This window comes from Thalassophryne amazonica, chromosome 11, assembly GCF_902500255.1.
Source record: "Thalassophryne amazonica chromosome 11, fThaAma1.1, whole genome shotgun sequence".
In the NCBI taxonomy this organism is placed as follows: domain Eukaryota; kingdom Metazoa; phylum Chordata; class Actinopteri; order Batrachoidiformes; family Batrachoididae; genus Thalassophryne; species Thalassophryne amazonica.
The window spans coordinates 54,455,031-54,478,147 of record NC_047113.1 but is presented as its reverse complement, the minus strand read 5'-3'; the positions used below and the strand labels follow the sequence as shown (position 1 = coordinate 54,478,147).

Here is a 23,117-nt window from a genome sequence, read left to right as displayed (position 1 = left end):
CAACAACATTGTGAATGCAGGTAAACATTTGGAGATGAAAATAAAAATGATTTTATTTTTTTTATGCAAAACATTTTAGTCTTGTCTTTCTTCATCAACAATAATGCCTGTTAACATCGTCTTCGTCAGTGTTTTAGAAACCTGACACATCACGTTATCGTCTCGTCATTGTCATGAAAAAATGGTCTGGACCAATATAATTCGTCTCGTATCAGTGTCCAACATAGAAGGTGTGGGCGTTGCATTCTATGAGTGTCCCTTCGTGTTTGTAAATTGAACTTTTCAAAATATCTTCTGGCAAGCTAATCTCTGAATACTGACCTTCACTTTCTTCTGGCGCTGCACAGCATAATGTCATCTGCAAACAGCATGCACCAGCAGCACTGCCCTGTAGTCCCAAAAGACTGCACATCTGTAAAGTATCTATACAACAGATAGAGAACGTACAGTATATTGATGAAATGATGATTCAGAAAGAAAATAACAAACCCGAAAACCTTAATCTATTTGTGTCTGTGCATCACTTAGGGCAAACTTGTAACAAGCTCCTACTCTCCTGTGCTGACGACTAAAGCTGTGAAAGATGAAACTGAGCAGCAAAACTTGAGAGATGCTCATGTATGTAAACTGCACAGACAGATGTACACAAACACACCACCATGCATGCACACACCTGCAGTTTTTAGCTTTTGTCTTTCCATGTATGCAGCTATGCTTTCAGTGATCCAGTCTTCTTTGGGTTGTTTGCACACTTCAGTGACCTCACCACATGATGCATTTATTATACTGCACAATGATATCCAAACAGCCTTGCAGCACAGAAACCATCTGAGTTTTCTATATGTGTTTTGTTGTGTTTTATGGGGCACAGCAGCTGAGACTTACCTGGTCAGTGTGTGATTGTGTGTCTGTGTAGGTGAGGGATGCAGTTGCAGTTATCCAGCTGCTGATGTGGTTGGAGAAGGTCGTGCCTGAAGGGAAGCAGACTGAGCTGACTGCTGCAGATTATGTCAATAAGTGTCGCAGGTGAAGACTTAAAAACTCAAAAATTTACAGAGTGAAAAGAAATGACACCTCAAGAAATTGTGTTCATTCCTCCAGCATTATGCAAGTCAGCTCACAAGTGTTCCCTGGAAGTACTGAAAAGTAATGCATCAGTTTGAGACCCTACATATAATAAGACATAATTTGGTTAAAAGCCAAAACTTTGAAATTATATTTTAAACAATGCTTACGTTTTAAAAAGTACATTTATTTCACTGAATTAATAGATTCTGCTATTTGAAATGTCTTTACAGCAAACAGAAAGACAGCAGAGGCCCAAGCTTTGCAACCATCTCCGCAAGTGGACCCAATGCTGCTCTTTCACATTACAGGTAAAGTGACCTCGTATTCCTACTGACTTAAAGGAGACAGATCGTGTAAATTTGCCCTTTAACATTTACAGTGAGGCTTCATGTTAAACATTTTCAAAGTCACACCTCCACTGGCCAATTCTAGAATCCAATTACATATGTTTGCCAAGTTCAGGCCGAACTGGCATGAAAAAAAGTAAAATTTGACCTTTGACTCTAATGACCATCATCCAAGTGACTGTCGTCATCATCACTGAAAACAGCCCAATAAATTTGGCCTCGACTGGACAGTTCCAGAACCCACCTACATTGTGTGCTAAAAGCAGTGCAAATGAGAGTGCAACTTAAATTTTGGTCTCTGGCGCAATGATCTTGACCCCAGTGATTGACCTTTGGAAAATTTGACCTTGCAAGTGTAGTGCAAAGCTTAAACTCTGACCTTTGAGTCAAATGACCTTGATCCCAATGATGGACCTTTGGTAAATTTGACCTCAACTGACCAATTGCATAATTGTAGAGAAAAACTTAAATTTTTCCAGTTAACCCCAATGATTAACATTTGGTAAATTTGACTAAAAAATGATAAAAAAAAAATGGTATTTGAATTCTTCAAGCCACCTGCATAGTTGCGCCAAGTTTGATGGACATTGGAATGAAAATCAGAATTTTGACCCTAATGACTTTGACCCTAACAAACATTTTAAGGCCAAATCTGGGGTTAACTGTCATGTACATGTCAAGGTTGGTAGAAAATGGCCAAAACACCTGGGAGGAGTAAGGGGACAAACAGATAGACAAATGAATCTCAATTGATAGTACAATTTCTCATTACTGAGGTGTAAGTTGTGTGCTGCAGCCCGACAGCAGAAACCAGCAGGAGGTTGACAGTTGATGAGATGTATTTGGTGGACTCGGGTGGCCAGTATCTGTGAGTAAACGTGCACTGTTTTCAACCGTCTCTTCAGTTTCACTTCATGTCACTCATGTTTTAAATGAGTCACGGTTTCTCTCGCTGTCTTTAGAGACGGCACCACTGACATCACTCGAACAGTTCACTGGGGAGATCCCACAGCCATGCAAAGGGTGATTATTTCCATTCTGTACACCAAACTTCATTGCCTGAACTTAAGAGCCTTTCTATTTTTTTTTTTCAATAATTATTTGCTTAAACACTCTTTCCCTAAATGTGTATTACGCAACTATTAAAAACACATTTTCTGTGACATTAATGCATCTGTTGGTTTGCAGGAGGCCTTCACTCGAGTGCTGATGGGAAACATTGATATTTCTCGAACCGTATTTCCATCAGACACCAGAGGTGGATTTAAAAGTCTTTGTTCGCCAGTGAAACATTTCTCCTTTTCACCACTAGAGAGCCCTATTTCTCCACCTGTTTTCATGTTGTGATTACTTTAGAGTAGATGGAGCAGCTCTTAAGAAGGCTTTTGTTTATCACCAGGTATAAATATGGAGATGTTGGGTCGCCGAGCATTGTGGGAGCTCGGCCTGAACTATGGTCACGGCACAGGTCATGGGATCGGAAACTACTTTGGAGTTCATGAATGTATGACCACTTTTTATTTTACATAGCCTTTTAAAATTATAATTTCTATTTAAAAATCTATGCCACATTCCCATGTTTAAACATAATACTGGAATATCTTGTAAAGCATAACACAATGAAGAAAAATCCTTAATAAGATTAAAATTAAATTGTACAATAATGCCATGCTGTTGCTAAATTGTACAGTGATTCCATAATATGGCTTTGATAATGTGGCTTTGATATTTGATGGATTACCCTTCCATCATAATCTGTATTGGCTCCAAGCTATTTGAGTTGAACATTTATGACCTTGGGTTTGGCCATTTAGGGTCACCCAAGGACAAAGGTGATGTGACCAATAGAAAGATGATATGCGGCTTCATATTAGTATTTAACAGTAACTATAGGTGTATCTTTAACCATTTCCTTGAAAAGCTAACAGAATATAGTACATGAACAGATATACATATACAACCCCAATTCCAATGAAGATGGGATGTTGTGTAAAATGTAAATAAAAACAGAATACAATGATTTGCAAATCCTCTTCAACCGATATTTAAGTGAATACACCACAAAGACAAGATATTTAATGTTCAAACTGATAAACTTTATTGTTTTTGTGCAAATATTTGCTCATTTTGAAATGGATGCCTCCAACACATTTCAAAAAAGCTGGGACAGTGGTATGTTTGCCACTGTGTTACATCACCTTTCCTTCTAACAATACTCAGTTTGGGAACTAATTGTGAGTGTCATGATTGGGTATAAAAGGAGCATCCCCAAAAGGCTCAGCCGTTCACAAGCAAAGATGAGGCGAGGATCACCACTTTGTGAACATTTGTGTGAAAAAAATAGTCCAACAGTTTAAGAACAATGTTTCTCAAAGTTCAGTTGCAAGGAATTTAGGGATTCCATCATCTACAGTCCACAATGTAATCAAAAGATTCAAAGAATCTGGAGAACTTTCTACACATAAGCGGCAAGGCCGAAAACCAACATTCAATGCCCGTGACCTTCGATCCCTCAGGCAGCACTGCATTAAAACCGACATCATTGTGTAAAGGATCTCACTGCGTGGGTTCAGGAACACTTCAGAAAACCACTGTCAGTTAACACAGTTCATTGCTACATCTACAAGCGCAAGTTAAAACTCTACCATGCAAAGCGAAAGCCATACATCAACAACATCTAGAAACAAGCTCATTTGAAATGGACAGACGCAAAGTGGATAATTGTGCTGTGGTCTGATGAGTCCACATTTCAAATTGTTTTTGGAAATCACGGACGTTGTGTCTTCCAGACAAGAGGAAAAAGACCATCCAGATTGTTACCAGAGCAAAGTTCAAAAGCCAGCATCTGTGATGGTATGGGGGTGTGTTAGTGCCCCTGGCATGGGCAACTTACACATCTGTGATGGCACCATCTATGCTGAAAGGTACATCCAGGTTTTGGAGCAACACATGTTGCCATCCAAGCAACGTCTTTTTCAGGGACGTCCCTGCTTATTTCAGCAAGACGATGCCAAGCCACATTCTGCACGTGTTACAACAGTGTCGCTTCGTAATAAAAGAGTGCAGGTACTAGACTGGCCTGCCTGCAGTCCAGACCTGTCGCCCACTGAAAATGTGTGGCGCATTATGAAGTGCAAAATATGACAATGGAGACCCCGGACTGTTGAACAACTGAAGTCATACATCAAGCAAGAATGGGAAAGAATTTCACCTACAAAGCTTCAACAATTAGTGTCCTCAGTTCCCAAACACTTATTGAGTGTTGTTAGAAGGAAAGGTGATGTAACACAGTGGTAAACATACCACTGTCCCAGCTTTTTTGAAAGATGTTGCAGGCACCCATTTCAAAATGAGCAGATATTTGCACAAAAACAATAAAGTTGATCAGTTTGAACATTAAATATCTTGTCTTTGTGGTGTATTCAAATGAATATAGGTTTTGCAAATCACTGTATTCTGTTTTTATTTACATTTTACACAACATCCCAACTTCACTGAAATTGGGGTTGTAGCAAACTGAAAGCTAACTAAATATAAAGTAAACTGAAAGGGCTATCAATATATGTAGAAAACTGAAAACCTACCTGAATAAAACACTAAATGAAATGTGAATTGAAAAACTAACAGTAGAAAGCTGAAAAAAGCTTTCAGTTTGACATATATCACAAATATTTTCCAGGGCCAGTTGGCTTTCAGAGCAATAACATTCCTTTCAGAGCAGGAATGTTCACCTCTATAGGTGAGATTTCATCAAATCAGTGCACATCTAACAAAAAAGCAACTCAACTTATGCTGATGGAGACTTTTGAGGGAAATAAAATTATAATCCATTTGTTTTGTTTTTTCTATCAGAACCTGGATATTATAAGGAGAATGACTTTGGGATTCGGATTGAAGATATAGCTGTGACTGTTCCTGCCAAAACAAAGGTACATAAAACAATGCAAAATTTTATTGAAAACCTGTGACCATGCTGATAAAGCAGCCATGCACCGTATCAACGTAATGTAATGTCATATCAACGTAACGCAATGCCAACATAACAACATAACATAGTATATCACACAATGCAGTGCCATATCAACATATCATAGAACCATATCAATGTAACATATTATATCACACAATGCAGTGCCATATCAACATATCATAGAACAATATCAACGTAACATAGTATATCACACAATGCAGTGCCATATCAACATATCATAGAACAATATCAACGTAACACAGTATATCACACAATACAGTGCCATATCAACGTATCATAGAACAATATCAACATAACATAGTATATCACACAATACAGTGCCATATCAACGTATCATAGAACAATATCAACATAACATAGTATATCACACAATACAGTGCCATATCAACATATCATAGAACAATATCAACATAACATAGTATATCACACAATACAGTGCCATATCACCATATCATAGAACAATATCAACATAACATAGTATATCACACAATGCAGTGCCATATCAACATATCATAGAACAATATCAACATAACATAGTATATCACACAATACAGTGCCATATCAACATATCATAGAACAATATCAATGTAACGCAATGCCATATCAACGTAATGCAATGCCAGATCAGTGTAACATAGTATATCACACAATACAGTGCCATATTAACATATCATAGAACAATATCAACATAACATAGTATATTACACAATACAGTGCCATATCAACATATCATAGAACAATATCAATGTAACGCAATGCCATATCAACGTAATGCAATGCCAGATCAACGTAACATAGTATATCACACAATACAGTGCCATATCAACATATCATAGAACAATATCAACATAACATAGTATATCACACAATACAGTGCCATATCAACATATCATAGAACAATATCAACATAACATAGTATATTACACAATACAGTGCCATATCAACATATCATAGAACAATATCAATGTAACGCAATGCCATATCAACGTAATGCAATGCCAGATCAACGTAACATAGTATATCACACAATACAGTGCCATATCAACATATCATAGAACAATATCAACATAACATAGTATATCACACAATACAGTGCCATATCAACATATCATAGAACAATATCAACATAACATAGTATATTACACAATACAGTGCCATATCAACATATCATAGAACAATATCAATGTAACGCAATGCCATATCAACGTAATGCAATGCCAGATCAACGTAACATAGTATATCACACAATACAGTGCCATATCAACATATCATAGAACAATATCAACATAACATAGTATATCACACAATGCAGTGCCATATCAATGTATCATAGAACCATATCAACCTAACACAATGCCATATCAATGTAACGCAATGCCATGCATATGACAGTGCCATACCAACATAACACAATGCTGTATCAGTGTATCGCAGTGCCATATCAACATAACACAGTGCAGTATCAGCATATCACAGTGCCATATCAACAGAACACAATGCTGTATCAGTGTATCACAGTGCCATATCAACATAACACAATGCCGTATCAATGTATCGCACTGCCATATCAACATAACACAATGCCGTATCAATGTATCACAGTGCCATATCAACATAACACAATGCCGTATCAATGTATCGCACTGCCATATCAACATAACACAATGCCGTATCAATGTATCGCAGTGCCATATCAACATAACACAATGCCGTATCAATGTATCACAGTGCCATATCAACATAACACAGTGCCGTATCAGCGTATCACAGTGCCATATCAACATATCAAATTGGGATAAGTGTTAGTTGCTCCGGTTCTGCTCTGGTGCAAATGTGTGTTTGTGTGCACCTACTATGTGCCTCTCAGCTTGTAATAATGTCTACATAACACCATCCAGTGCAGATTATCATGTAATAGCGGAAGTGCAGCACATGTTGAATCACAGATGTTTTAAACATGCTTGAACTGCTGCCATGCCATCTGAACCTGCAAAGACTCTATGTCATACCGCAGTTGTTCATACACACTGAAATGTGGCTTGTGCTTCTCTACCATTCTGGCATAATGCATATACATGTGGCATTATCATGTAATGTATGGCTGACATATGAGCAGAAAGCATGACACAAACTTTGGTAATGCTGCTTTTCTCCTTTCTTCAGTACGGCCATAACTATCTGACCTTTGAAACGGTCTCCCTGGTTCCATACGACAGAAAGCTCATTGACGTTTCACTCCTGAACACAGAACAGGTAAGAAATATTATCCAAAAGTTCCTCTTCCTGTAGACAAAATAATGAGAAGTGATAAATGTAGGAAGGGCTAAGAAAAAAAAAGATAAAATAAACATCCACAAACATAATGGTGATTGAGGTTTACTTTCCCAAACAGATGTCCAGTTTGAAGGTTTATGTTTAATACTTTTGGTGTGACAGAATGTGACATGCCAACCTCTTCTTTTGCTCTGCTTGTTTCCTCTAAAGTCTGTGACTTTAACTTTGGGAGGAAACAAAACGTGTCAAATATGTTACAATGTTTTCAGTATCAGAAAGGCTTTTACATAACTGATCTTGAGTTTTAACTAAAAAGCACATCTCCAAAGTTGTTTGCAGAATTGTTTGACAGCAATATGAGTTCATCTACGTTATCACTAATTACTGTGATCCTATTCTTCCCTTCTTTTTATTCTTTTCTGTCATTGATTTTCTCTTCCTTCTATTAGATCTTTTCTTTCCTGCCCTTTCACTCTTTTTGCAACTTTCTGTACAATAAATATTCTTTTGTCTCTACTTTTTCCTTCCTTCCTTCCTTCCTTCCTTCCTTATTTTGGATCTTCTTTCATTTCATCCCCCTTTATTGATTGATTTTATCTGAACAAAACACAAAAAAACAAGAAAATAAGAACGCCACATACAATAATACAAAAACTTGTCAACAGAGAGCACCAGAAAGTCACAAAGTTGTGAATTATTTCCATAGTGGATCCATTGAAATACATGCTTAGGCCAAATAATAATAATAATAATAACACGTCATATTTCACTATGAAAAACTTCTGTACTTTTCCTTTGTTTATTTTTTGTCTGTGCTTCTTCCTTCCTTCTTTTATCCCTCTGTTCTTTCTCCTCTCATTCATTAACAATCTTTTATATCTGTAGCCTGTCCAGCCTTCAACACTTTTCTTTTTCTGCCCCCATTTTCCTTTCATGTCCCAGCCATCTTCCCATTCCTTCTATCTAACTAAATTCCTTTATCTTGCATTGCTACATCATTCTTCCTTCCTTCATTCCTTACTTCCTGATCTGTACATCTCCTACCTTCTTCCCTCCAGTGCTGAATATCAATCCCTTTCCCCCTTTCTTCTTCTATTTTCGTCATTACCGTCTAATTAACCCTTAATTTGGTTTCCTTCCTTCCTTTTTTCTTCTTTCCCTCTCTGTTCTTTTCATGTCTTCTCCCTTCCTTCATACATGTCTCTTTCCTTTTGTTTGTTGTTGCTTCCCTTCTTCCTACACTCACCTCTCCTTTGCTCTTTCTTTCCTTACTCCCTTCACCTCACCTCCTTCATCACTGCAGCATACTTACACGTTGTGCTTTTTGATAAATGTAATTAAACCATCAGCAGTCACATATATGATCTTCATAAATCTCTGTGCTCACGGTCTTTGGTCTCCACATGTCTGTTTCATTCTTTCGTTGTCCTCTCCCTCCAGCTGCTTTGGCTGAATAAATACTATGAGACCATCCGAATGCTGGTGGGTCCAGAGTTGGATAAACAGGGACACCATGAAGAGAAGACCTGGATGCTCAAACATACAGAACCCTTCCTTATTTCTACATCATCTGCAGCAGCATTTGTGCGTTCATCCTCGCTGACCATCATCGCTGTGACCATCGTTCAACTCCTCAACATCTTCTGAGGAGCTCCGCCCACTTTTCTCCATCTCTTTTGAACTCGGTCCATTTGCAGCAGACACACTAGTGTTGATCCTATGCAGTCGCTACTGACAACGTGCAGCTACTGTATGCCAGGTTGAGAGATTCACTGCCAGTTAGCTCTTCTTTTAATTTAATGGATGCATTTTTTAAAGGGGTCATATTATAAACTTTTTCAGCACGCTAATACAGGTCAGGCAAACTATCCCTTAGAGAATTTCTGAGGTCCAAAACTTTTGATCAGAGCTGAAATGGATCTCTAGAGGAGAGATTGATTTCTGATAATATAGACCCAGTCTGAGGTTATTAGGATCCAGAATGAAAGAGCTTGAAGCTAAATGCACTTAGTTTATAATGCAATACACCATAACGTTTGAATGTGGACTTTAGAAAATCAAATCAGGGAGCAGGCAGCACAGTGGCTTAGTGGTTAGCACTGTTGCCTCACAGCAAGAAGGTCATGAGTTTGCTTACCACCTGTGGCCTTTCTGTGTGGAGTTTGCATGTTCTCCCCATGTTTGTGTGGGTTCCCTCTGGGTGCTCTGGCTTCCTCCCACATCTAAAGACATGCAGATTAGGTTGCATGGAAATGTGTTTTTCTTTTTACATGTTGCCCTGCAATAGACTGGCATCCTGTCCAGGATGTATCCCCCCTCACAAATCTATGACTGCTGGGATAGGCTCCAGCCTATACCACTCATTAAAGGGAAGGGGGGTCCGGAATCCCCACACCCCCGTCATCCTTAATTGGAGTAAGCAGGTATAGAAAATGGATGGCTGGGACTCTGGGACCATGTGTTTGTGCCACTTCACCCCATTCACCACACCCTGGAATTGTCTTGTCCTCTGGATGGCAGACAAGTTTATCCTGACCTCTAGGAGGCAGCAACCATCTAGATGCCACAACTACGTATAATGTAGGGAACCCCTTGGCCTTTTGGAGCCACTGAGTTACTCATCACCAAGGCACATAGTGGATAATGCACATGGAAGAGAGCCACATTGCCAAAATGTTTTTGCTGATGATGCTCCCTCACCATTCAAGTGATACTCTTCATCTGAGTTCTCCTAAGTGACCATTTGTTTGACACCATCATTCAAATGGTACCCAAAGATCCTTCAAAGAAGCCTACTACCATAGATGTCTAGAGCAGGGGTGGCCAAGTTCGGTCCTCACGAGCGACATTCCTGACACTCTTAGTTGTCTCCCTGCTCCAACACACCTGAATGCAATGAAAGACTCGTTAGCAGACTTTTAATGAGCCTTTCATTGGATTCAGGTGTGTTGGAGCAGGGAGACGACTAAGAGTGTCAGGAATGTGGCTCTCGAGGACCGAACTTGGCCACCCCTGGTCTAGAGGTTGACTTTGGTCACTGGTTAGTGTCCAAGTCCTGTAATCATGGTAAGACTGGCAGCACCAGGTCATTTCATTGTTTTTTTCCAAACCAATATTGCCATAACATCATCTCTTATAAAATTAACAAGCTTTTTGTCTCTTATGCCATCCACACGTACCATTGTCATGTGATTTCTTCTGTATGCCATGCGATCTGTAAATGTACAAAAGTGTTTCCAATTCAGGTTTGTGTAATACAGCATTTCCAAATTGTCTGAAAAATCACCTCATGCAAAGTATAAAAACTTTTTTGAGGCATTTGAGAGGTTTTTGGGGGAGGAGAGGGTTTGAAATACATGTGGTTTTATTGAGTGTATTTTCAACTCGCTACTTCATATTGCACAATTTGGAGGGTGATGGAAACCTACTTAATGTGTGGTGATGCTCAGTACATAATTGATGCAGGTCCATCCAGTAATCCTTGATTACTGACCAACCTCTCCTCCTCACTGTAATATTTCAATTCTATTTCTTTTGAATCTTGAATTTTGAAAACCTTGGCTGTTTATAATAAACCTCCAGCCATATGTAACTATAAAATTCCACGATATGACTCCTTTAATAACATAATATAATGATGGTAATGTTTGGTATTGTAAAAATGTTTTTAAATTAACAGTATTTTGTAATTATTGTTTTAGCTTTTAATGTTTTAAACATTTTTATGACTAACTGAAATGGAAATTTTTCCTGTTTACAATGCAGTTGAATATAATTAAAGTGATACTTAGTTTAAACGCACTGACTGAAATTACTTGTGGTTTATAGATTTCTTTTTATAACACTATTATTTCATGAACAGTATATATTCAGGAATTATAACGCACATTTTGCTTATTTTTTCCAGGATTGCACCTTCTTTTAACTTAGTTGGTTCATAACAGTATCAGCTAAGTCAATTCAATTCAGTTTATTTATATAGCGCCTCCAGATAACAAAGTCGCCACAAGGCGCTTCACATGGATATAAGATCTAACCTCACCCCTTCAACAAGCACATAGGTGACAGAGGTAAGGAAAAACAAATAAATAACTTTGTTTTTTAAGTTTAAGCCAGCTCTATGAACAGACTTTTGAGGAGCATGCGGAAAACTAGTCGCCTGCCAGTAGACCTGCTGCTTTGCCTTGAAGGTGTCAATGCCAACACATGCCACCCGCAACCCCACGCTTTCATCAAACGTGCATCAGTACTGGCTGAACAGCTTTACACAAACTGTTTGCTTGCACAATACATTCAGAAAGAGGAACAACACGCCATTTCTTGTCACTGAAAGTGTGAGATCATTGTTTTCTGTAATTAGAACAGCCTCTTCTTCTTTTTCTTCCTCTTTCAGCTGCTCACCTTAAAGGTTGCCACAGCATATTATCCATCTCCATCTCACCCTGTCCTCTGCATCTTCCTCTGTCACACCAACCACCTGCATGTCCTCCCTCAGCACATCTATAAGACTCTTCTTTGGCTTCTTCTCTCCTCCTCCTGCCTGGTGGCTCCATCATCAGCATCCTTCTCCATAGATACTCTGGGTTACAGCACATCTGAACATTGAGTCTGACTTTGTCTCCAAACCGTCCCACCTGTGCTGTCTCTCTGATATGTTCATTCCTAATCCTGTCCATCCTCATCACTAATCCGCCTCCACCACAAAAAGAAAACAGCATCTTCAGCTCTGATACCTCCAACTCTGCCTCCTGTCTTTTTTCAGTGCCACCATATTTAAGCCATACAATGCAACTAGTCTCACTACTGTCTTCACTCTTGCAGATACTATCTTGCTCCAACTGACTTTCATTCCCCTTCTCTCCACAGCATATCTCTACCTCTCCAAGCTACACATACATTTTCAAATAACATAATTTTCTTGAGAAACATATGTTGCTTGGACACATTCTGATCATGTGCAACCAATGTACATGTTTAAGTCAACTTTCCTTTTTTCAGTGTTGTCTTAGCTTGCTCTCTACTCTCACTACAGATCACAATGTCATCTGCAAACATCATAGTCCATGGAAAATGCTTTCTGATCTCAACCGTCAGCACATCTCTACCCATCAACACTGCAAATAAGACAGGGCTCAGAATTGATCACTGATGTATTAATATCAATCCACCTTAAATGCATCTGTCATTCCTAGTGTGCATCGGATCGTAGTCACTATGTAATCACAGATAGATCTGAAGATCTCTCTAAGCAACAGTGATTGCTGTGCTTTTCACTTTTTTTTTTTTTTTGCATCAATATAGTTTCTTTACATTTAAAAAAAAAAGATGGTTGCCCGTTTTCAGGTGAGCGTAACAGGAAACTAAACTAGGGCAGTCTCTTTTCATGTGGTACACTGCAAACCAAAATAAGCTGAATTCAGCACACCTTCAACTTCCTTCTTTGCTTTCTGTACTCTGCCATGTCCCAGACAAAAGCACACACATTGCATGTGTGAGTCAGTCAAGTTGTTTATAACTTTTTTCTTTTTTAAACCACTGACCACTGAATCAGTCTGACCTTATGCCTCATTTGTATCATCTCAGCCTCCTGTCACTTTAACTCCTGCAGCTGCAGAGCTGTGACTGAGATTGAGTTATTATGTCGTCTTCTTTATCCGTCTCTCACTTGCACACTTTAGTCACAGCTACAAATGTGTGTTGTGTTGAGAACTATAACTTAATGACAGTCCAACAGGAATCAAAAATGTTCTTGTTCAGATAAAAAGGAAAAACTATTTGTTACCTCTATGTACAACTCTCAGCTTTTTTGCACTGGTCCTCATAATGCTGTTGAAATTTTACATCACCCTTGTGCTGTGTGTAAATTCTAGGCATGGGTAATACAGTTAAAACTTTTTTTTAATTAAGAAAAGGCTGCTCATTAGCTAACATTTATGAATAAATATAAATATGTGTGCCTATATTCCACCTATAAAAATAATAATTTTAGTTGGTCTCCTGCAATATTATTTAGTATTCATAATTCTGTTTATGCTATCTATGTATTTATTGTACAATTTTGCAAACTTTTGTTTATGGAAAACGCACATCAACAAACATAAAGGTGTACATTAAGGAAAATAATTCCAGTTCAACATTTTTATGGGGGATCATTGTACTTTTTATTGTTGTTAGTTTTTTATTTATTTTATTTTTTTTTATTTCATACATTGTATTTGTTAGTTTTTTGTTTGTTTGATGCATCATATTTGTCAAGCACATGTACAACCAAACCCACTGAGCTCTTAAATACAGAGGTCAACCAGTATGTTAATTCCAATCATTAATCACAAAAAGATTTAATACCACTGACATATGATACAGTGCATCTGGAAAGTATTCACAGCACTTCACTTTTTCCACATTTTGTTATGTTATAGCACTTTTTTGCTGTGTCACATTGTTGCACATGTGCCTGCTACCACAACGGCTTTAAGTATTCAGTTTAAGCCATTTAACTATACAGATTAAGTCACTTGATTAGTCAGTTTAAGCCATTAGATGAAGTCACTTGATTGGTCAGTTTGCAGTTTTAGTCATTTTAATTATTCAGTTTAAGTCACTTGATTAGTCTGTTTAGACCATTTAATGCTTGAGTTTAAGTCACTAGATTATTCAGTTTGTCATTTTATTGTACAGTTTACATCATGTTACTATTCACTGTCAGAAACTTGATTATTCAGTTTAAGTCAGTTTAATGTTCAGTTAACGTAATTTTACTATGCAGTTTCCATAATTTAATATTCAGTTTACATCATTTTACTATTCAGTCACTTGAATGTTCAGTTTAAGCTATGTTATTATTCAGTTTACATAATTTTATCTTTCAATTTAAGTCACTTGATTGTTCAGTTTGAGTCATTTAATTGTTCAATTTTGATTCACTTGAATGTTCAGTTTAAGCCATTTTATGATACACCTTATGTCATTTTATCATTCAGTTTGCATCATTTTATCATTCAGTTTAAGTCACTTGATTATTCAGTTTGAGTCACTTTATTATTCAGTATAAGGCATTTGATAATTCAATTTAAATCAATGACAGGTACTGGCAGGCCAAGCATGCTGCAGCCTGTGCAGTTGCAGAGGCAAAAACTCGGGTCTGGGAGGAGTTCGGGGACGCCATGGAGGAGAACTATTGGTCGGCCTCGAAGAAATTCTGGCAAATGCAGCTCTCCACCAGCACTGTCTACAGTGCAGGTAGGGAGCTGCTGACCCTGACTGGGGACGTTGTCGGGCGGTGGAAGGAATACTTCAAGGATCTCCTCAATCCCATCATCATGTCTTCCGAAGAAGAAGCAGAGACTGGGGACTCAGAGGCGGATTCATCCATCACCCAGGCCGAAGTCACCGAGGTGGTCAGAAAGCTCCTCAGTGGCAAGGCTCCTGAGGTGAATGAAATCCGTCCGGAGTACCTTAAGTCTCTGGATGTTGTGGGACTGTCTTGATTTACACATCTCTGCAACATCACATGGCGGTTGGGGACAGTGCCTCTGGATTGGCAGGCCGGGGTGGTGGTTCCTCTGTTTAAGAAGGAGGACCGGAGGGGGTGTTCCGACTATAGGGGGATAACACTCCTCAGCCTCCCCGGTAAGGTGTATTCCAGAGCACTGGAGAGGAGAATTCGACCAATAGTCAAACCTCGGATTCAGGAGGAGCAGTGTGGTTTTCGTCCTGGTCGCGGCACACTAGACCAGCTCTACACCCTCCATTGGGTGCTCGAGGGTTCATGGGAGTTCCCCCAACCAGTCCACTTGGGTTTTGTGGATCTGAAGGCATTCGACTGTGTCCCTTTAGGCGCCCTGTGGGGGGTGCTCCAGCAATACGGGGTCCGGGGTCCTTTGTTAAGACCTATTCGGTCCCTGTACGACCGCAGCAGGAGCTTGATTTGCATTGCCGGTAATAAGTCAAGCCTGTTTCCAGTGTACATCGGCTTTACTATTCAGTCATTTGAATGTTCAGTTTGTTATTATTCAGTTTACATCATTTTATCATTCAGTTTAAGTCACATGATTATTCAGTTTAAGTCATTTAATTGTTCAGTTTTAAGTCACTTGAATGTTCAGTTTAAGTCATTTATGATACACTTTATGTAATTTATCATTCAGTTTGCATCAGTTTATCATTGGGTTTAAGTCACTTGATTATTTAGTTTGAGTCGATTTCTTATTCAGTTTAAGGCATTTGATGATTCCATTTAAGTTACTTTAATATTCCGTTAAAGTCATTTTATTATACAGTTTACATAATTTTAATATTCAAGTTACATCATGTTATTATTCAGTTTAAGTCACTTGATTATTCAGTTTAAGTCATTTAATTGTTCAGTTTTGAGTCGCTTGAATATTCCGTACCTTGAATGTTCAGATTAAGTAATTTTATGATACACTTTGTGTCATTTTATCATTCAGTTTGCATCATTTTATGATTCGGTTTAAGACTATTCAGTTCGAATCATTTTATTATTCAGTTTAAGGCATTTGATGATTCAATTTAAGTCACTTCAATGTTCAGTTAAAGTCAATTTTAGCAGTTTACATAATTTTAGTGTTCAATTTACATAATTTTACTATTCAGTCACTTGAATGTTCAATTTATTTTATTCAAGTTACATCATGTTATCATTCAGTTTAAGTCACTTGATTATTTAGTTTAAGTCATTAGAGGCACCGTAGAGACGGTGCCTGCTCCCAGACTGCCAATAACCAGCAAAAATCTATTTAAGCATAAAAATTCAAAAAGAAAAAATAATATAGCACCTTCAACTGCACCACAGACTAAAACAGTTAAATGTGGTCTATTAAACATTAGGTCTCTCTCTTCTAAGTCCCTTTTGGTAAATGATATAATAATTGATCAACATATTGATTTATTCTGCCTTACAGAAACCTGGTTACAGCAGGATGAATATGTTAGTTTAAATGAGTCAACACCCCCGAGTCACACTAACTGTCAGAATGCTCGTAGCACGGGCCGGGGCGGAGGATTAGCAGCAATCTTCCATTCCAGCTTATTAATTAATCAAAAACCCAGACAGAGCTTTAATTCATTTGAAAGCTTGTCTCTTAGTCTTGTCCATCCAAATTGGAAGTCCCAAAAACCAGTTTTATTTGTTATTATCTATCGTCCACCTGGTCGTTACTGTGAGTTTCTCTGTGAATTTTCAGACCTTGTCTGACTTAGTGCTTAGCTCAGATAATTATAGTGGGCGATTTTAACATCCACACAGATGCTGAGAATGACAGCCTCAACACTGCATTTAATCTATTATTAGACTCTATTGGCTTTGCTCAAAAAGTAAATGAGTCCACCCACCACTTTAATCATATCTTAGATCTTGTTCTGACTTATGGTATGGAAATAGAAGACTTAACAGTATTCCCTGAAAACTCCCTTCTGTCTGATCATTTCCTAATAACATTTACATTTACTCTGATGGACTACCCAGCAGTGGGGAATAAGTTTCATTACACTAGAAGTCTTTCAGAAAGCGCTGTAACTAGGTTTAAGGATATGATTCCTTCTTTATGTTCTCTAATGCCATATACCAACACAGTGCAGAGTAGCTACCTAAACTCTGTAAGGGAGATAGAGTATCTCGTCAATAGTTTTACATCCTCATTGAAGACAACTTTGGATGCTGTAGCTCCTCTGAAAAAGAGAGCTTTAAATCAGAAGTGTCTGACTCCGTGGTATAACTCACAAACTCGTAGCTTAAAGCAGATAACCCGTAAGTTGGAGAGGAAATGGTGTCTCACTAATTTAGAAGATCTTCACTTAGCCTGGAAAAATTGTCTGTTGCTCTATAAAAAAGCCCTCCGTAAAGCTAGGACATCTTTCTACTCATCACTAATTGAAGAAAATAAGAACAACCCCAGGTTTCTTTTCAGCACTGTAGCCAGGCTGACAAAGAGTCAGAGCTCTATTGAGCTGAGTATTCCATTAACTTTAACTAGTAATGACTTCATGACTTTCTTTGCTAACAAAATTTTAACTATTAGAGAAAAAATTACTCATAACCATCCCAAAGACGTATCGTTATCTTTGGCTGCTTTCAGTGATGCCGGTATTTGGTTAGACTCTTTCTCTCCGATTGTTCTGTCTGAGTTATTTTCATTAGTTACTTCATCCAAACCATCAACATGTTTATTAGACCCCATTCCTACCAGGCTGCTCAAGGAAGCCCTACCATTATTTAATGCTTCGATCTTAAATATGATCAATCTATCTTTGTTAGTTGGCTATGTACCACAGGCTTTTAAGGTGGCAGTAATTAAACCATTACTTAAAAGCCATCACTTGACCCAGCTATCTTAGCTAATTATAGGCCAATCTCCAACCTTCCTTTTCTCTCAAAAATTCTTGAAAGGGTAGTTGTAAAACAGCTAACTGATCATCTGCAGAGGAATGGTCTATTTGAAGAGTTTCAGTCAGGTTTTAGAATTCATCATAGTACAGAAACAGCATTAGTGAAGGTTACAAATGATCTTATGGCCTCGGACAGTGGACTCATCTCTGTGCTTGTTCTGTTAGACCTCAGTGCTGCTTTTGATACTGTTGACCATAAAATTTTATTACAGAGATTAGAGCATGCCATAGGTATTAAAGGCACTGCGCTGCGGTGGTTTGAATCATATTTGTCTAATAGATTACAATTTGTTCATGTAAATGGGGAATCTTCTTCACAGACTAAAGTTAATTATGGAGTTCCACAAGGTTCTGTGCTAGGACCAATTTTATTCACTTTATACATGCTTCCCTTAGGCAGTATTATTAGACGGTATCGCTTAAATTTTCATTGTTACACAGATGATACCCAGCTTTATCTATCCATGAAGCCAGAGGACACACACCAATTAGCTAAACTGCAGGATTGTCTTACAGACATAAAGACATGGATGACCTCTAATTTCCTGCTTTTAAACTCAGATAAAACTGAAGTTATTGTACTTGGCCCCACAAATCTTAGAAACATGGTGTCTAACCAGATCCTTACTCTGGATGGCATTACCCTGACCTCTAGTAATACTGTGAGAAATCTTGGAGTCATTTTTGATCAGGATATGTCATTCAAAGCGCATATTAAACAAATATGTAGGACTGCTTTTTTGCATTTACGTAATATCTCTAAAATCAGAAAGGTCTTGTCTCAGAGTGATGCTAAAAAACTAATTCATGCATTTATTTCCTCTAGGCTGGACTATTGTAATTTATTATTATCAGGTTGTCCTAAAAGTTCCCTAAAAAGCCTTCAGTTAATTCAAAATGCTGCAGCTAGAGTACTGACGGGGACTAGAAGGAGAGAGCATATCTCACCCATATTGGCCTCTCTTCATTGGCTTCCTGTTAATTCTAGAATAGAATTTAAAATTCTTCTTCTTACTTATAAGGTTTTGAATAATCAGGTCCCATCTTATCTTAGGGACCTCGTAGTACCATATCACCCCAATAGAGCGCTTCGCTCTCAGACTGCAGGCTTACTTGTAGTTCCTAGGGTTTGTAAGAGTAGAATGGGAGGCAGAGCCTTCAGCTTTCAGGCTCCTCTCCTGTGGAACCAGCTCCCAATTCAGATCAGGGAGACAGACACCCTCTCTACTTTTAAGATTAGGCTTAAAACTTTCCTTTTTGCTAAAGCTTATAGTTAGGGCTGGATCAGGTGACCCTGAACCATCCCTTAGTTATGCTGCTATAGACGTAGACTGCTGGGGGGTTCCCATGATGCACTGTTTCTTTCTCTTTTTGCTCTGTATGCACCACTCTGCATTTAATCATTAGTGATCGATCTCTGCTCCCCTCCACAGCATGTCTTTTTCCTGGTTCTCTCCCTCAGCCCCAACCAGTCCCAGCAGAAGACTGCCCCTCCCTGAGCCTGGTTCTGCTGGAGGTTTCTTCCTGTTAAAAGGGAGTTTTTCCTTCCCACTGTAGCCAAGTGCTTGCTCACAGGGGGTCGTTTTGACCGTTGGGGTTTTACATAATTATTGTATGGCCTTGCCTTACAATATAAAGCGCCTTGGGGCAACTGTTTGTTGTGATTTGGCGCTATATAAAAAAAATTGATTGATTGAATTGATTGATTATTTGCTTTAATTTGAACACAGATGACAAAAGCCACAGGTTTTTTCACCTTTGTTCCAAACTGAACTCTGTAGGATAAAAGTCTCAGTTTTCATCTCACTAACCCCACAACCATAACAGTTTTTTCCTCTTTTGACCTTGGCTGACCTTTAGCACTAATAACTGTCAAGCCAACAAAATAATGACTTTGTAATACACTGTTTCATGTTTCAGTTTAGCTTCACACCACAGCTCAGCAGGCAAACCAAAGAAATAACAAACTGGCTCGTTGGTGTGTAAACCAGAGCCCAAAAAAACAGTTTCTGTTAGGCCATGTGACTTCCTCTCAGAGTCTGCACTTCACCCTGCTGCAAACGAGGGCAGCTGTGTGTTCCTCTGGATCATCCACCGGTGCCGCGGCTGCAGAGCGACAGAGCTTCTCGCCCGTTCTCACCACCGTCTGATTGCTCAGAAATCACACAGACAGAAGATGCTGAGGCGAAGGCCTTCCAACGCCTCGGAAAAAGACCAGGGGCAGAAGAAGAAGGTGAGCGGGTTCAGGGTGGAATGCAGGCGCATAACTTGACCTTTTTAAAATGTGAACATTAACAATGTGATTGCTGAGTTTAATGACACTTTGAACACATCAGCTCACAGCACAGTGTTTGTGCATCATTCAGCCTGGTGCATGTTACCGTAAAGCGAAATGAGAAACACCAAAAAAAATTGTTTTTCCACATTTAGTCTGCTTATTAAGGCCTGGCAGTTCTGCATACATTTTTAGGAAAGTAAAGTTCCTGTATTGGCAAGTGGATCAGCGTTGCAGATGTAGTTTGAGTCACAAGAAGCGCTGTGGCTTCTGCTGTGAGCCTCCTACGCGTGACACAAGTACCCTTATTTTCCATCCACATTTCTTAAATTCACAGCTTCTTTTCACACATCATTTTCCTGTTACCAATTATATTGTTACACTTGACTGCCACTTCCTTGGACGGCGTCAAAGTGTTCTGTGACATCAGTCAATGTAATTATGAGCTTTAAAAGAACATTGGTGGAGAGCAGACCACATGGGAGAAAAAAAACAGTTTCTCGAGAAAAGTGCCACAAAAGAAAATGTATTTTGCAACTCGTCTGCATCAGTCTTTGGTTTGTTGAGGTTAGAGGAAGACAGACTGACAGCCACCGAACTCACTGGATGTGTGCAGCGATTGGCTGTCAGCAGTTGCTCAAGCTGTGCGTGTTTCCTGTGGTTTTTACAAAGAATAAAAAGAACGATACATAGCCCGACATTACTGTGAATAATGGGTTCTTATGTTTGTTTCTTTGTTAATCTGTTGTTTTGCTTTATGTGTATTTTTTTTTCCAACCAATTCTTCATTTTCAGGGCACTTCATTGAGATTAAAGCATTTAAGACCATTGCACTTTGTTCCATTTAGTCATGTAAACATGACTAAATGGATTTTCACTTTGAAAGTTAGACCTTACTGTTTTAAATTTTCCTTTTGCTGCATTTAAAATTAGTGTAATCCAGTGGTCAAAAACTCAAGCAAAAACACAGTTAAAATTATATTCTTTAATTGTAAATGCTGGAGTCTCAGTGCATGGTCTTTAATAACTGCAGTGTAGAACACTATTTAGTTGGTATTGCTCTGTACTTGTGTTTTTCAGGTGTAAATTATCTTAACATCTGCAATTTAACACATCTGAACACTTGGTGCTACTTGGCCAGTGTTGCACAATCAATGCAGGCTTTCTTAAATTTGAATCAGAACCATTCCCAGTGAGCTGTTTTGAAATGCATTTCTTTGTTTTCACTCAACAGCATTCTTCAACACAGAAAATACCATGCCTAATATTATTTATAATGGCCTATTCTTGAAGAAATGAAATATTCACAGCCTAAATAAAATGAACAGTAACATTCACCATGTCTTTCTGTATAATAGGAATAGGGAGTTTGCATGTTCTCCCCATGTCTGCGTGAGTTTTCTTCAGGCACTCCGGTTTCCTCCCACAATCAAAAACAAGCTTATTTAGGGTCTGCTCCTTTCTCTGCCCCTGACCAAGGCAGCGTCTACATCTGGAGTTGGTCTCCGGGTGCTGGACTGTGGCTGCCCACTGCCCCTAGTGGTTGGATTGTGTCTAACTGTAATTAGGATGGGTGAAATGTAGAGGACAGGTTTTGTTGTATGTATGTATATATGTGCAATGACAATAAAGTTTCTATTCTATTCTGTTCTAAAAATATAACTAGAAAGTTTTATGTGCATCTGTCCAGTACAGCACCACCACGTAGGCAAGTGGACAGTTGTCAGCACCACAGTCTATGGTTAGGACTGTGGATAACGCCTTGGATAGCGGCCTACATATAAAACATACACAAATGATTCTCATTCTATATTATGTCCTTTACAATTATGTGACAGTGAAGAGAATATTAACATCTGAATGAAATGTACCCCACTGTAGGTATGCACATGAAGATTATCACTTTAAACATATAGTATAAGGCAATGATTGTTGCGCACCTCCCTTGACATGCTATGTCTTGTTATCATCCTCTGTCATGTGTGCAATTATTCTTAGTAAATCATCTGCAAAACCAACTCAATGCACAAAGGTACGGAATGCCCAAGAAAATGAGCATTGATTATATGGGATCTTAGTAAATCAAGTCCCTGATGTTCCATTCCTTAACATGCATTTTTTTCTTCAACTGCACATTATAAATTTATGGGCATCCTTGATGGATATCCTCGATCAGAGACACAGTTCCTACAAATCATTACAATTTTAGGTTGCTCCCACTGACAAACTAAAAGTTAAAAACTGACGTATTGTGTTGGGAAAGTGTAGTGACACGGACCCACAACAGGGGGCGCAAATGAACGGTCAATAGATGAGCCAAAAAGTAACAATTTAATGTTGTGAATGTGCACAACGAACATACAGACAATCACAGAATATCATAACAGTCAATACACAGAGGTGACGTGTGGGCAGGCTCGAGGATAGAAGACGTCTGTCCTAAGAGCTGGAACCACACGATTTCCGCCGCCCCAGAACCTGGTGAATACTGGAGCCGCCAAGTCCCGAATTCCCAGGTGATCACCGTCCCCGACTGTCGGATCTGGTACTGCTGGCGAAGAACAAAGACAGTCAAGTGTGGGTGTGTGTACACCCCGTAACAACAACGGTGGGAATGCCACCTCCACCTCTCATTCAATATGTTGCAGCGGTCTCAGCTGAAAAGGAGCGCCGTCTTGCACAGCCTCCTCACAAACGACCGGTTCTCCTGCAAATTCTCACAATAACAGAGTTACAAATCTCACAAAAAGGCTGA

General features: G+C 38.8%; 2 protein-coding genes across 2 annotated transcripts in view; both read left to right on the top strand.

The window, feature by feature from the left end:
• The window catches only part of xpnpep2 (X-prolyl aminopeptidase (aminopeptidase P) 2, membrane-bound), a 29,118-nt gene extending 19,456 nt beyond the window's left edge, over nt 1-9,662 (top strand). Inside the window, exons 11-21 of the mRNA XM_034181746.1 lie at nt 529-618; nt 917-1,026; nt 1,299-1,376; nt 2,212-2,283; nt 2,378-2,438; nt 2,604-2,673; nt 2,815-2,919; nt 5,095-5,154; nt 5,268-5,344; nt 7,570-7,659; nt 9,121-9,662. Coding sequence (XP_034037637.1) covers nt 529-618; nt 917-1,026; nt 1,299-1,376; nt 2,212-2,283; nt 2,378-2,438; nt 2,604-2,673; nt 2,815-2,919; nt 5,095-5,154; nt 5,268-5,344; nt 7,570-7,659; nt 9,121-9,327 — 1,020 coding nt within the window. The 3' untranslated portion in view covers nt 9,328-9,662. The remainder of the gene's footprint in view (nt 1-528; nt 619-916; nt 1,027-1,298; nt 1,377-2,211; nt 2,284-2,377; nt 2,439-2,603; nt 2,674-2,814; nt 2,920-5,094; nt 5,155-5,267; nt 5,345-7,569; nt 7,660-9,120) is intronic.
• Nucleotides 9,663-20,123: 10,461 nt separating this feature from the next.
• sash3 (SAM and SH3 domain containing 3) overlaps nt 20,124-23,117 on the top strand; it is a 31,144-nt gene continuing 28,150 nt past the window's right edge. The window contains exon 1 of the mRNA XM_034181747.1: nt 20,124-20,320. Coding sequence (XP_034037638.1) covers nt 20,264-20,320 — 57 coding nt within the window. The 5' untranslated portion in view covers nt 20,124-20,263. The remainder of the gene's footprint in view (nt 20,321-23,117) is intronic.